The 13614-nt window shown below is 43.9% G+C and overlaps 1 protein-coding gene across 6 annotated transcripts in view; it reads left to right on the top strand.

Annotated features, from left to right (window-relative positions):
• The first annotated feature begins 6 nt into the window (after positions 1 to 6).
• The window catches only part of SORCS2 (sortilin related VPS10 domain containing receptor 2), a 940675-nt gene continuing 927067 nt past the window's right edge, over positions 7 to 13614 (top strand). For all 6 annotated transcript variants that reach the window (XM_019553064.1, XM_019553063.1, XM_019553062.1 and 3 more), the window contains exon 1: positions 7 to 95. In XM_019553064.1, coding sequence (XP_019408609.1) covers positions 66 to 95 — 30 coding nt within the window. In that variant the 5' untranslated portion in view covers positions 7 to 65. The remainder of the gene's footprint in view (positions 96 to 13614) is intronic.

Here is a 13614-nt window from a genome sequence, read left to right as displayed (position 1 = left end):
GGGAGCAGGTCTCGCTGCTCAGCACCTCCTTCGTGCTCAAGGGGGACGCGTCGCACAACCAGGCGATGGTGCACTGGACGGGCGAGAACAGCAGCGTGAGTGAGGCGGGGGGAGGGGGGTGCGGCGGCAGCGGCGGCGTCCCCCGCGTCCCGCTCAAGTTTGCAAAGTTTGCGGCGGGAGCGGGAGGCAGCACCTGGCGCGGGGCTCCGGGCACCCTCCAGCCCCGCGTGCTCGGCCGGCGCCCTCCCCGCCTGCGGGGGACGCGTTATTCCCGCGGGAGTGGCGGGTGCGGCATCCCGCGCCGGGCAGGCGGCCTCCCTCCGGGGTGAGCGCCCGCGGCGCGTTTCCTGCCCCCCTCGTGCAGGGAAGCCAGCCCCGCTCTGCCCTCCGCGGCTGCGGCCGGGCGCGGCGGGCACTTGGCACCAGGCTGCCACGTCCCACGGGATGCTCTTTGTAGAAACACCAGCGAATTAGGTGAAAAGGCGACTTTTGGGGCCTTGCCACCCGCTGCAATCACGGCTGGACAGAAACCAGCTATGGAGCCGGGGGCACATGGTTTGAAGCACTAACCGTGTAGCAGGTTGGCTCCCGTTGGGGTCAAATAGTAGTTGTTATCTTGGTCGGTCTGCATTTACTGCGGGATTCACCAGTTAATTGTGTGGGGATTACTTGGCACGTGTGGCCAGTCTACAGTGATTCACCAGTTAATGGCATAATATATGTAGCAGGGATCAAGAGGCACCCAAGTGAGTTTGACAGCCCAAAGGGGAAGACCCTAATCCATACTTTTATGGAGCATTCAACACCAGCTTTCAGTGTTTGGGACCAAATTCTCCTCTGGTATAGCTCACCTTATCTGTTTTTAAACTAGTTTTCACAGTCAGACAGTCTCTTATTTGCTCTGTGTGTTCAAACTCGATGGGCATATATTTGCACAGATGGTTTCTGGAGTTTGCTGCCGCGTAATTTATTGAGACTTTATTGAATGAGACTTAATTTTTTGTGGCATCATAAGTAAATACAACATAGCACCAGTCTCTGGCTAATGTCCAATATAACTTTATAGGCACCGAAATCTTGTTACTAAAATTTAGCATAGTTTTTCCTCCAGATTTTAGTGTTTCTGGAAAATCTTCATCTGCTTGTACTGCAAGTCAGTTGAGATCCCAGACTGTTTGAACTTGAGCTTTGTGAATCTTATGTAGAGTTTATTTAAACTTCGGTCTGTTCTGAAAGCTGGTGTTGAATTTCCTGCAGATTTATGGATTAGCATCTTCCCCTTTGGGTTGTCAAATCCACTTTTGTGCTTCTTCATTTGGGGAGGAAAGGGTGTCACCAAAACCGTGGAGTTCTTCCAGGCAGAAGGATGCAGTGATATTCTTGAACAGGTTGGCTGCTTGCATTCATGTTTTATAGTTAGATATATTCACGTATCAGAGTTGGAGACAAACATCACAAACCCTGAAACTTTCAGAGCTAGCTTCTGATTTGCTCAGGAAGCAGTGTATACTGATGGCCATTTTCTTTTTGTAGAAAGCACAGTAAATCAGCAGCATCAGCTACTTCTTCAGTTCTGTTCTTGTTTCTATTTCTGCTCTTAGAGTAATGCAATTTATTTCTATGGTCAGTGCTTGCAGCCTGTTAGGGTTAGCTCCTTACAGAGCTCAGTATTAAAGTTGGTTTAAGTTTAGTTATCAACATATAAAGACAGTGACTGCTTCATGCAAGGTATTGTGTGCTCTAAAATGACTGCACTGGAACCTTGCTAATCTGCACACTTTCTAATCTGTGTTTATAACTGGTGGTTTCTCCTTGCCTCTCTGCAAAGATTTAATAATAGATGCTGCAGTGGGGGTTTATGTGGCTAGGATTTCATTATTTTTCCACAATATGCTACCTTTTATTTATTAGTGTACTGTGAAATATTCTTCTTGAGCAAAGATAAATGACAACTGTCAGAGTGAAGGAATAGACGGTTTGATGTATTGTTTTGCTCTTTTATTGTTTGCTCACTTTCTAATTCAGTAACGTGTGATGAAGCTTTCTCACATTAATTCAAGTAGAAGCTCTATATTGTATTTCAGTGACAAAAAACTTCGTTCTGCTGAGCTATTTCCAAAGTATGTTGTTTACTGTGCCAGCCATCAGTTAATCACTCCCCAATGGGGCTATGTTTCAATGCAGGACCTGGAGATGAAAGGCTCAGTGTCCCATTATCGACCCCCTGAGAACCTGCTTCATTTGTTTAGGATATTTTTAAGAAATATGTATGTGATAGGCATTTTCATTCCTTCCTTGTTTATTAGAGTTGGTCCTCTCTGTATATGTCAGGCTGATTGGCAGCATATGAGTTAGCGGTACTACTTTGAAAGCAATGAGGAAGAAAGTATACCACACAGAAGTTATCTGAGATAGCAAGAAGTGTAAAGAACTAGTTTTTTTGGGGGGAAAGGTAGAAAAGTCTATCAAGCTCATGTAGTAAGGATGACATGAACATGAGGAAAGCAAACTTCACCATCATGTATATGTGTTTTGAATTCAGATAACAGCTGAATGTTAGCTGAGGACCCAATCCTGATCCACTGTTGTCTTTTTGTTGACTTCACTGTGCTTTGGATCAAGTTTTCTATCCATATTAGAAAGCAGGAAGTACCAGGAGCAGGACACTAAGTGAACAAATTATTGGGGAGAGCTGCAAACTTTGGATCAGATCTTGCACCATTATATTCCATGGCAGATGCTCCTGTTGACTTCTGTGGTGCCGGATTGAGTCATAAAGCTCTGTGGCTCAGATTTAAAGTTCACTGAAGCCAATGGAAAGGTTTTCATTAATACCAGTGGATCTTGGCCCTAAGGGGCACACTGTAAGAGCCTGAGTGAGAGTACCACTGAGGACATATGGCACTTCATTGGAGGCACGCAGCATTTTGTGAACTGAGGAGCTAACCTCTTTCCTTTGCACTTTACAGCTACAGTGATTGAACATTTGACAGCGATGAGCTCCAGACAACCATATATCCTGTTAAACACCTCACCTAGTAAAATAAATAAGGGGGAAACACACAGTAGGATTATGCCTTTGCACTCCCTGATGGAGAGACAAATAATCATAAAAGATGAGAGGGCAGCTGCTTCTCAGAAAGATGTTCACCTGCATGAGTAGTTCACTGAAAGTACCACCATCCAATACTCTGTGTGGATCAAGGACAAATAAATAAAGTTGGAAAGAGCTTAGGCTGGTTGATGTAAATAAATTTTAAAAAGCACTCTGTGCACATCTTGTAAATCCTCCTGAGCCTCAATAAAAAGAGCGTTTAATTTCTAGTTGCATGAGGTGTCCTAAGAGAAATTTAAAGAGGAGGCCATAAATTAAAGTTATACCTTCCCTCTCTTTTCTCTGCTTTAGAACTCTGCTGTGTACTTTTATTATCCTTTCTTAACATAGTTTTTTTTTAGAATTAGGGAAATGTTGCGTTTGATAGCACAGGGGAGTATATGGTTGCAATGGTTGTAAAGTGAGCTTGAATAACTAGGAAGAGCACAGTATACTTTCCTCATTCTCTTAATAAAGAGCTGTGCAGGGAGGCATGTAAATTGCTTCCTGTTTTGTGTCCTCATTACTCTAGTCTCTATTCTGAAGGATTAATTATTTATAAATTCTATAAGCAGCAAGCGTGTCTCTGACCTTTCCTGGCTGTAGTCTATATAGCTAAAAGCAGTGTTGGAGATGCAGGTCCTGCAAAGCTATTCCTTTTTAATGTCAGGAGTATAGCTGCTCAGTTTAGTCCCGCACGTAGTATTTGCTTTCGCTGTCCCATGTCTCTTTGTTCATAGAAATCTGCTTTGCACTGTTACATCCAGACAAAGGTTTGGAACTAATTAGTATGGACTAATTTCCTAACCTGTTTTTAAAAAAATCATAAACTGAAGACTTGACAGATGGGTGACACAATGTGCTATTAATATCACCAGGAGTTATTGACTCACATTCACTTAACTGACCAACTAACAATACCCAAGGTGTATTTCACAATGTTTAGTTTGCCAGTTGTACAAATCATCTTTATAGCTTGTTCAGTTTAATACGCAGCTTTTCAAGATTACTAAGAACACAACACTTGGACCTGAATTGGGGGGGAGGGGGGTTATTTATTAGAGAAAAGCTTTAAAGAAATTAATCTTCTTTAGAAGCAGGGAACTTAAAGCCATTCCATTCGTCTTTTATTACAAAGTAAACAGTTTCTTCAGAAAATTGAACTCTTTTCGACCTCAGTGGGGAATACCCTTTATACATTAATGCTAACTGATGTTTAAAAAAATAAAAATTAAAGTATATCTACTTGAAGAATGAAACCTGTATTCGGTTCTGTTTTTAATTCATAGGATGCTCCTACACTGTGTGTAGACTGCTAAAATGTTGTGAACAGGACTTCAGCCAACTAGTTCTTAAGTCTCTGGTTTTATGGTTGCACTTGTTCCTTTTTGTTTGTTGTCATGTCAGTAATCAATCTGTGCAGTCACTCATTTGCCCAGTAGGTTGGTGTCTTGATCCTGTATAGCACAAGGATTTGGTAAATCAATGTGTATGCTTTTAATAAGGTTCACTATTAGTAGCTGTTTATTAAAGAAAGAAAGATGTGTTTTATTTATCTAGCCACATGGGCCGGATGGGAGTCTGCGCTGATCTGCAGCCCAGTCCCTTGTGCTGTGGGCAGCAAGTGCTGGCCCTGCTCTGGGACTTTTGCTGCAGGTGGCGCACAGGACCTGGAGCTGTGGGCACTGCACATGGCACAGGGCTGGCATGGGAATTATGCTGTTCGCAGTGGTGGTGTGCACTGGCTCTGGGGCTGGTCCCGATAGGGTCATGTTGGTGCTAGCATGTAGAGCTTGTCTGATGGGGGCGCCACATGCCTGCTGACCCTGCATGCAGCTGCCCCAGAGCAGCATTTGAAGCAGAATATGTGGCAAAAGGTGCACACTGCATGTGGTGCCCTGCTGGACTGGTCCTGCACATCAGCTCTGGCACTCCAGTGTGGACTGGCATGGGCATTGCATGCAGCATGTGCTGTATGCTGGCCACCTGGGCTGCATGTAGTGCCTATGGCATGGGCATTGCATGCAGCATGTGCTGTATGCTGGCCACCTGGGCTGCATGTAGTGCCTATGGCACCGGGTCCAGCCTGGGTGCCAGACTGGTTTGCTTGATTCATGTGGCATGAAGGGTCAGTCCAAGAGCCACAGCCCAGATCATATGGTTCCATGGATCATATCCAGCCCACAGGCCATATGTTTGGTACCCCCTGAATAGGACCTCAGCCAACTAGTATTTAGTTCAACACCCTCCCAGAGGCAGGATCATCCCTATCCAAAACATCCTGTACAAATCCATTGCTTAACCCAGGGGTGTCAAACTCATCTGGCCCTATGAACCAGATGAGGAGAGTGCGGCCAGTCTGTAAGCTGGATCAGGTCCAGGAACCATCTCTATGTAATGGAGCCAGCATGCAGGGCTGGTCTGATTCAGGCACCACATGCAACATGCACCCCAGAACATCTCCATGTACTATTTGCAGCGTGTGCCAGCTCCAGCTCTGCACAGCATGCATCAGCCCTGGCCCCTGCCATGCACATTAGGTGCCTGGTGTCATTGCTGTGGGTGGCTCATAGTATACAGGACCAGCCTGGGGTGCATGCTACAACCAGTGTGTGTGATCAGTTTGGAGCACCCATACCAGCCCAGCCCTGAGTGCTGGATATGGCATTTGCTACTGGTCTGTCGACCCAGTCTGGACTGGCCATGGGTCCAGTGTGCAGGGATGGTTTGGCATGAGTGCCACATGCAGTGTGCTCCCCAGCTTGGCCTCATGTACTGCTTGCAGTTGTGGGTGCCATATGTGCTGGCCTCCGCCTCCATGCCCTGTGCAGCCTGTCAGATGGGCTCTGCATGCGGCATATAACACATGGGACCAGGGCCAGGATATGCTGGATGCAGCGCACCAATGAGAGACCCAGAGGCAACATGTGACAGGAGTATCACTATCAGAGCCTTTCTAGGAGTGACTCTGCCCTCTTGTTATGGGCCAACCACCTGCTTACTTGCCTGCCATGCCTTGATCTTAATTGATTAATTGATTGATGTAATTAGTGGGAGGCTGCCCATTTTACGCACCCTGATGCCAGGGGGCACTACCTGTGGCTCCTTTTCCTTCCCTACACCGCAGCCCAAGCCTCGCAGATGGTACTGATGTGGTTTGACCTGGGCCCTGTTATGCCTTGGCCCTGTCCTTTACTTCTGGGGCTCCTCACTGCCCCCCCTTGCTCTGGGGCTGGGGTCAATGCGCCCCCAAACGCTGCGCCCTCTCTGGCGCCAGGGTCCCCACGCTACCGTGGAGCTCCTATGAGGCCTCCTCCATACCCTAATATCCTCACCTGGTCCTCTGGTAAACAGTAAACACAAGGACACAAAGCCCCCGGGCTACAACATAAAAGCTAGACCATCCGGTCAAACAGCATTCAATCCCTACCAGAGAGAGAGAGAGACCACCCCAATGATCAGGGGATGTTCCTACCATCAGAGTTCTCCCCTTTGTCTGTATTAGCCAAGTTCCTCCTTCCTCAATCACCGGAGGGGAACTGCTCTCCTGGCCTCCTGCCTGGGCTTAAGAAGGGCTAAGCCCTGCCCCTTCCTGTCAGCTGGTTTCACTGGTTGCCCTAGCAACCAGCACCTGGTGCCTGGTGCACCTGGTGCCTGGCAGCTAAGCCTCCCCCTTCTTGCCACTAGGGGTCTCTCCCACTGCTTTCAGGCCCAGGGCACCTAAGTGCTCTGTGACAGAGCACCGGGGTCAGATGATAGGGCTCTATAGGCAGGATTTTTGACACCCCTGGTCTAACCTATTAGTAAAACTACACAATCAACCCTGACAACCACAAGGCATAGCACCTGCCACAGATAAGGCAGGGGGACAACAGTAGTCAAGGTCCAGCTGTTGCAAAAGGCACAGAAAAATTTGCTCACCTATGGTCCCTGTTATGCATTCAAATTAAAATGGGGTAGAAATCAGCTATAGAGTTGTTACAGACTTTCAAGCACTAACTATACAGATGCTTGGCTCTTTTTATACCTGGATAGTCATTTTTATTGTGCAATAATTACTTAGCACGTGGCTGGTATAAATTTAATGAGTGATTAACCAGTTAATTGTTTGATAATTACATTGCACTTGTGGCCAGTCTTACCTTGCACATATGGTTGGTCTAAATTTATTGTGTGATTCTCCAGTTAATTGTCTAATTTATGTAATGTGTACCAGGGGCTTAATAGAGCAATTCATCTGGATTTTTTTAGTATATGATATACAGTGCATGTCTACCAAATGCATATGTCTGTTAATGAGCTGTGGTTACTGTGCATTAAGTTTAGTATCTGTAATAACAGGTACTAACGAAATGCACAGTAATTGGTGCTACTGCGCAGTAGTGTTGTTGCACACCTTTAAAGTGGCACTAATGTGCAATTGACTAATTGTACTGTGCATTAGTGCAACAGCACGGCTTTTGCCTTTATGCTGTAATGTGCAGTAGAATTAGTCTACTCCACATTTAGCGTCTTGTGTAGATGCACCTGCAAAATATTTTCTTAAATTTGGAAATGTTACCCTTTTCAGTGCTGTGTCAGCACATATGATTTACAGTATCCCTTGTGTACCAAATACATTCTTTTGGTAGATATTTTATTTAATTGGTTTTCTGTTTTTTTCAGTTTGCTATGGATTGTGCTGTTGGAATCCATAAAGAAGATTGACTTCAATATTACTTTAGCAATATCAGTAACAGCAAAAATAATTATTTATCTACACTGGGCAAAATTCCAACTGTGGCAAGGTTTTGGTGCTTGCTGTTTATCAAGAGTGGCCAGATGACTGTTTCTGGAACAAAAAGGAGCATGTGGTAAAATATCCTGATGTCACAGAACTTTGATAAATGACAGAAATATTTCAGATTGGAAGGCAAGTTTCCCATAGGGAGGATTTTAAAAAAAAGATTCTCTGACATGGGGGAAAATAACATTAAGTTACATTATGTGTGTCCATAGATAAACAATAAATTATTTCTGAAGAGACTTGTAGAAATCCCCAGGAAAAGCAGCAAACTTCTTGGTTCAGGCAGGTAAAAAGCACTATTTTACAAGTTTAAGATGTTAATAAAAAGAGAACTAGACTTTGTTTTATTTTCCTCTCTGTTTCAGCAGTGTACTTCTTGTTGATTCTCTCCCTGCCTTGTACCAGTTCTTCCTGGTAATGGTGGCAGCACCTCTGTGCGCACAGATGCACCCCCACCCCCCCTTCAGCCTGCATTTTCTTAAAGTAGACTTCTGGATTTCTGCCTGGACTTCTGAATAAATGAGTTCCAACCTCTGTCCTCATCAGAACGTTGGATTACAGTGAGTTTCAGCATTTCAGGATTCAGCAAGGAGAGGAGCAAAGTTTTTAGCAACAGTTGCTAGTGTAAAGGAAATCTTGTTGCTGCTGTTGCCAATAGCAAGATGGAAAGGTGCTCAGAAGAGCATGTGTGTTTGGGGGAGAGACATGATAGAATGAAAACAGACGTAAAAGAAATATAGCAACCAACAGTAAAGACAGTCATGAAATACTGAAATAATCTCTCTAAAATTGCTGATATATGATGTGTGCGTGGATATACTGAACCTGAATGAGTTGCATTTCATTAGAAATGTATCTAGACTTTACCCTCTGGCAGTACTGTTCACTGACTAGACAACATTAGAAATTAATAAAAAGAGAAGATGTTTAGAGCATAAAATAAGGAAATAGCTTTTAATTCCAGTAACGTTCAGTAGACTAGGAGGAACTGAAGGACCGAGCTGGGGAAACCATGATTTTACTAAAGGATAGACACTGTCCCTCCTGAAAAGAAAGAAACCTTTGTCATGTATGTATTCATTGTTCACATTTACATAGAAAAAAAGATGACATTATCCCAGAATGAAAAATGTGTACTGCTGGGAGTCTGAGCCCCTAGTGTATTTCCAAACAAAATATTCCTATCACTGTCACTTATGGCTAAACGAGCATTAGAACAAAGAATGTGTAATATAATGAAAATTGAGTCCTCTTGGGGAAAAAAACATCTGCATGAATAAAACAGAGTTTGAAAATAAGCTTCTGTGGTCTGGTTGTCGCTATACCAAAGTTTATGAATGGGATGATATTACGTGATGATCTGCCATGGCTCAGGACTTGATGACCTGTAGAGTCCCTTCCATTCCCTCTGTTTTTATTTAAAATTGGAATCTTTAAAAAGTTCTAAAACTATAAAGTGAAAAAAAAATCCCTTTTGAATTGTTATTTGTATGGAGGAATACCAGTCATAGGCCAAGACTACTGTAGTACTAGAGCCAGAGATTATGCCATTTGCACGCAACTACTTCATAGAAAAATTGAAATGTTGGGTATTTGTGCACAGAGGTTGCATAAACCTGTGTTTCAATTCCTACTCGAAAGGCTGTGTTTTTAAGTATTTTATTCAGTGACCGTTTAATACTAAATACCTAAATATTCATTGGAGCAGCCACTGGAGCTCTCTTCCTTCCAAGGGAATGTCCTAACCACTAGGGCAGAGTGTTATATTCATATTCGCTCTTCATTGCCTATGGATCAATGAAGCTTTTATTTTTCTGAAACAAGTGGAATAACTTCAGTGGGAGGGTTAAGAGCTCGCTATTAGAATAGCTTGCAGCCTGATGTAAGGGTTGTTTTTGAAAGGTGGGAGATGTGAGTTTGATTTCCATTATGCAGAGCAGGATTAGACCCAGATCTTCCATGTCTTGGGCAAGCAGTTTAACTACCAATGTCTTGGGTAAAATGAAACCATGATACTTCCTCCTAGAGCTATGTGTTGAAGGAAGAAAGCTGCCATTGCATTTGTGTCTCACTGGTGTGCTGCCAATGGGCTAAGCCCCTCAAGGCAGGGAAGACTGAGGAACGCGTAGCTTATTGATCTTATCTGGGCGTGATCATGAGAGAGGCACTGAACTGTTCAGCACCGTCAAGGCTGACATATTTTTAGTTGTATTTTGCAACCAAATCACTCTGCATTTAAATAGAAATTAGAGATAGAAAACCCCAGTAGGTCAGTTAACTCAACCTGCTGTTTACATGTTTGTTTTTGGTCTAAAAGTTTTAAATGTCTAGTTTTAAATATCTTAAGTAATAGGGCTTCTGCCATTTCTACAGGTAAGTTATCCAAATGTTAGGGTTATTTTGGTTGGGAACTTTTTTTCTCGACATCTACCCTAAATTTTCTTTGTCTTATTTTTATTTTGTTATAGCTATCTGAAAAAGGTTTGCTGTCTTTGTAGTGGTTGTGTCATTCATATTCTTGCATACTGTTCTCATGTTTCTCCTCTAGTCATTGCTTCACAACATAAAACTAATTTTTACCCTTGAAATCTTTTTTAGTAAATCAGTCTTGCTAGCTCTTTAATCACAATACTTACCCGATCACCTAGCTACAGGGTATTGATTGGCACATTTTTATATACACGTATACAAAGACAAGTTGTTATTCCCTGGATTCCCTCCAGTTTTTCTATATATTTTTTGTTTGTCTTGGACTTTTCAAAAATAAAACCATAAATAATCATAGTAAGTGAAAATAAGTGTTAGCTTTGTTTTGCTTCCTTTTTTGCAAATGAAAATGAGAAGTAAAAGAAAAAGGTGTACATACATTTGGCCAGGGTTGCAATGCCAATTTGTTAAAACTCATTGCTATATGATCAGTTTTACCTTATGTTAATATTATTTTGTTGTTAGATAGGATCAATGTTAACTTTTTTTATACTTTCATCCTTCTCCCCCTTCCCCCATTTTCCTCAGGACCTACCTTTCTTTTCTCATTCACACACACACTGCTTTTGGGAAGAAAGAATAAGTCCTTCTTCCCTGCTGCGGGTTGGTGTCAATGTTTGTAACAGCCGCTGGCCCATGTGTGCTGCTGAGGCAAACATCAAGGTACGGTGTATGTATTGCTACTCTATGGACAGACATGTTCATACCATTGTTACTGCGTCTTCCCTCCTGCCCCGATTGTAAGTACCATGAGGATAAGGAGTCATCCTCCTTCTTTCTCCCCCTCCTCACCCCATGTTGTCATCCTCCTTCTTTCTCCCCCTCCTCACCCCATGTTTATACAAGATAAAGTACTGTGGGGCCATGATCCTTGATGATGGCCTCTAGGTTTTCCTGTAATACAAATAAATACTGCTGATGGCTGAGAATTGAGCTGCTCCACCATCCAGCATTAGCTGTGCATAGCTTTCATCTCCCCAGGCTCTCTCACTAAGCCACTGCGATGGATGTTGCTTTTCTAGGGTACAGGAGAATAGCCTGTTTATGATTAATGCATACCCACACTCACCTCTGACAGTCATTGTTGCTAAAAGCCAGATGCCTGAGGGAGTGAAGGTAAAGGTTTAGCAGAAATATATTGAAACTGCACTTTGAGCTTGGGGCAGCATTTCACATTGTTAAATGTGGCCAATTTGGAAGAAATATTTGCTTTATCACAGAGCCAGTTGTATCAGGGGATTGTAGGCTGCCACTAGCTTCTCCACCTGTCAGGCTTTACAAGATATCTTTCAAGTGTCTGGCTCCCTTGAATTACCCTATCAGATGTTTCTTTTGAAGAATGTGAGTTGCCTGTGAGTCTGTGGCATAAACACATGGAGCAGCCCTCATTAAATCTAGCATCATACCTCTCTGGTAAATCAGAAAATGTTCCCGATGTCCACATGTGTTTATTTTGCACTTGTACATGCTACCTGGGATTCCCTTGTCTTCCAGCTACTGGCAGGCTACACGCTGAATTTTTTTGTTCTGTAATCTCCGTGACTGCTGTAAGGGACATTGTCAAGGGTGAGAGGCCTAACATTAGAGCTGGAAGCTGTACTTTGGTTTGTGGATCTGCATGTGTGCATTGTTTTCCTCATCCCTTCTGTCTATTTTTGTAAACAGCAGGAATAGTAGTAAATATGACAGTCTTGATCTGGCTTCTTAAATATTTCAGTACATTGAGGTTAGAAGAAAGAAACAGGTGGGCACATGAGCTCTCTGAAGGAATTGACTCACATGGGCTGGACTGCCCAGCAGAAGGGTTGGCAGTTCATTCAGATTGCAGCTCTAGGTTTCAAGGAACTGATCAACTTTTTAGGGACCCTAGTGCTGTCCAACTTTTCCAGCCTACCAGGCAAATACATAATTTGAATACATAAGTATGATTGGGTCCAAGGCCACAGTCAGCATTTTCTCCTATCCTGCTTCCTTCATGTAACGGAGGCACCACACCATTTGGGATTGATGGTTCCTTGACATCTGGAAGAGTGGAGGAATTCAGAGGAGGAATTGCTTTCTAAGAATCACCGGTGGAGCTGTGGGCTCTAGTAGACCATAGTTAGCTAGCAAGAACTAAGAGAAGCGTCCAGGCTGCTCTGGCCTGTGTTGGGCATGGGGTTAGGAATGAGGGAGTCATAACTGAATGATGGTTATGAGCTTTCTTTTCCCTCTCTACTGGGTTGCAGTACTGGAGGGAAACTGAGCCAACTGAGATTTGATCCAGCTTCCTTTGAGGTTCCCATAGCCTAGCAGGGAGGGTGTGAGCTGGTCCATTCCCTTTCCACTGTGATCCAGCAGTCAGCTGGTGCTGAAGGTGCTGAATGCATGCTGTAGAGAAGAGACTATTACTGAGAGTGCTCCTGGATCAGCCAGAGGTGCCCACAGTGCTGTAAATGATGCGGTTGGGAGAAGCGTTCCTATTTCTTTTCTTCAGCAGGACAGATTTGAATGCTTATGTGTAAGAGTGGCAAAGGGTGGCTGAGGAAGTGGTTTTGTTTCTGTAATTAAATAGATCCAGTGTTCTTGACACAGTAGTAGTCCAAGGCCACATTTTAGAGCATTGGAAACCAGTGGCGGGACTCTTTTTCCCCAAGCTTCTTTAAAACAGATTTGGTAGACTGGACTACATTTCTGGGGCCTGTGAACCTTGACAGTCCTCTTCCAGTAATGTCACCTGTACTGGAGAATATTAAGAAGAAATGGTTTTCTCTGAGTGCAAGTATCTGACACTTTAAAATCAAGTTAGTTATGGACAGAGATCTGGGTTTTCCATTTCCCATGGAAAAATGAAGTAAAACATAGATTTCCTCCTTTACCAGAGGAAAACATGTATTTCTCATCTTACTGGAGAAACCCACAGATTTTGCATTTTTTTCAAAGAGCTCTCTGCAGGCTGGCAGAGTTCCAGCCTGCAACGGGCTGGGAGGGAGTAGGAGGAGGGTAGTCAGGCAGGGGGCACCACCTGCATGAACATGTACATGGTTGTCAGACACCTGTGGGAGCTACTCACCAGGCTAAGTGGTGGAGGGGTGTGGGTGGATATTGAGGCCCCAGTAGGGAGGAAGGCTGGGGTGGGGCTGGGGTTGCAGCTGCTGCCCAGCCAAGTGGCGCATGGGGCTTCATAGATTTCATAGACATTAGGGCTGGAAGGGACCTCGGGAGATCATCGAGTCCAGCCCCCTGCCCAAAGGGCAGGAAGTCAGCT

This window comes from Crocodylus porosus, unplaced genomic scaffold (assembly GCF_001723895.1).
Source record: "Crocodylus porosus isolate Cpor-Errol unplaced genomic scaffold, CroPor_comp1, whole genome shotgun sequence".
Taxonomy (NCBI): domain Eukaryota; kingdom Metazoa; phylum Chordata; order Crocodylia; family Crocodylidae; genus Crocodylus; species Crocodylus porosus.
This window is presented reverse-complemented; position numbering and strand designations above follow the sequence as displayed.